The sequence below is a fragment of the Austrofundulus limnaeus genome, unplaced genomic scaffold (genome assembly GCF_001266775.1).
Source record: "Austrofundulus limnaeus strain Quisiro unplaced genomic scaffold, Austrofundulus_limnaeus-1.0 Scaffold538, whole genome shotgun sequence".
Taxonomy (NCBI): domain Eukaryota; kingdom Metazoa; phylum Chordata; class Actinopteri; order Cyprinodontiformes; family Rivulidae; genus Austrofundulus; species Austrofundulus limnaeus.
Genome location: NW_013952940.1, coordinates 118,590 through 120,306, shown reverse-complemented (window position 1 = coordinate 120,306; position 1,717 = coordinate 118,590). Strand labels below are relative to the sequence as shown.

At 40.9% G+C, this 1,717-nt stretch overlaps 1 protein-coding gene across 1 annotated transcript in view; it reads right to left on the bottom strand.

Annotated features, from left to right (window-relative positions):
- trim37 (tripartite motif containing 37) overlaps positions 1-1,717 on the bottom strand; it is a gene marked incomplete at its 5' end in the record, with an annotated part of 32,443 nt that overhangs the window by 5,536 nt on the left and 25,190 nt on the right. Inside the window, 2 exon segments of the mRNA XM_014026256.1 lie at positions 983-1,277; positions 1,397-1,624. Coding sequence (XP_013881710.1) covers positions 983-1,277; positions 1,397-1,624 — 523 coding nt within the window.

Below are 1,717 nucleotides of genomic sequence, written 5' to 3'. Positions count from 1 at the left end.
GAACTGGGACCATCAATTTTGTAAAAAAAAATAAATTAATAAAATAAATTAAACAAAAAAAAAAGGATTTAAAACAGAAAAAGTACTGTGTTTTCTGATTATATGTGAAAACAGCCTGCCATAAAACAATGGTTATATGATACATTGACGTGCCATACATGTCGTTACCTATAAAACACAATGACCTGCCATATCTCATTTATTATATGATTGAAGGTTGTGCTATAATTGTTGTTTATGATACAACCAGCCATATTTTTAAATTATATAACATAACGGCRTGCCATACAGAGTTAATTATGCTACAACAGCATGTCAGACACATTTAATTACATGATWTATTTTTGAACTTTTATCACTTTCAAATCTCTTTTATTTGTCAGCTCCAAAAATTTTCTTTTAGTTTCAAATTTTATTTATTTATTTTTAATAAACTTTATGTCCCCAAATCAGCTCCACGGTCCTCTGTCCATCACAGTCCAGGATACTGGATTCAAARACTTTTATGAAGGCTCAATTCTAGTGTTGTATCTTTTTAAGACCATACATACATTGATTTTACCTTTTTTAAAACAAACATTAATTTTTATTTTACTAGACTCAAACCTTTCACTTTCTCTGACATTAACAATAAAGGTTTTACAGATATTAAAATTAGCTCATTTTATTTTGAGTTTCTTTATTCATCAAGAACTTTTAGATCAACAATGAGTCAAAGATATTTCACCACAAAGATATGGTGRGCTCACTGACAGTCAATTAATAGCAAAAATAGGATTTTGACTTTGTCCACAGAGTAATCTTTTTTAATATTAGAAAATGCACATTTAATAAAATGTGTTTTGCTAACACTGATGTAAAATCCAGATGTTTGTTCTGTTAAAAACACAAACAAGTCTGTTTTCATTCATAACTCTGGACCTTGTTCCTCACACAGTWCTCTGGGTTTTTTAAGCACTTTGTGGCAGAGTTCTTACCGGGRCTGCAGGGCCTGGACCGAGCTGAGGCTGCCCTGCCCACCAGGTCCAGCTCACCGGGTTTATGACACGCTGTCATGTCCGAGCTCCCGCGATGAGACGAAACCTCCTCTACGCAAAAGGACCCGGACGGGCCGGGTCTCGGCTCTCCGGCCTCTACGACCTGGCTTTTGACGTCGGCCATCTTGCCGTGGACTTCGGCCATCTGGGCCTTGAGGCGGATCAGGACACCGGAGTCCGGAGCCGAACGTCGGACCACCTGGGGGCGTCGCTCTCGTTCTTTTCTCGAGTGGGCATGAGCTGAAGAAAAACGGACATTTGGCAGGTTTGAGTCTAGATCTGATCAGGTCCGGTCTTCTTTCTAATGATTTAATTTAGTCTAAGATGATAAAATGATCGCAGCTCTGATGGATTTGTACCTTGGCCATGCAGCAGAGACACTGGTGGTCGAGGCTGGAGGCCCCACAGAGACTCCACGCTGCTGCGCTCCTTCAGGTCCAGAAGCTGGATCAGGATAACCGGGTCGATCTCCAGGAGGCTGCTGCCGCCCGGCCCAACGGCGCCGCCGGCTGCTGCAGCACCTCCGCCACTGGAACCACGGGCGGCGGAACCGCGATGTAACGAGCGCATGCTGGAGCTGAACCCACCTGCAGAGTTTCAGATCCACAAACCAAATGTTACTTTTATTATTTTTTATCAATAAATACAGTTTTATCAAAGCAAGTTTCTCAGTTTAAAAA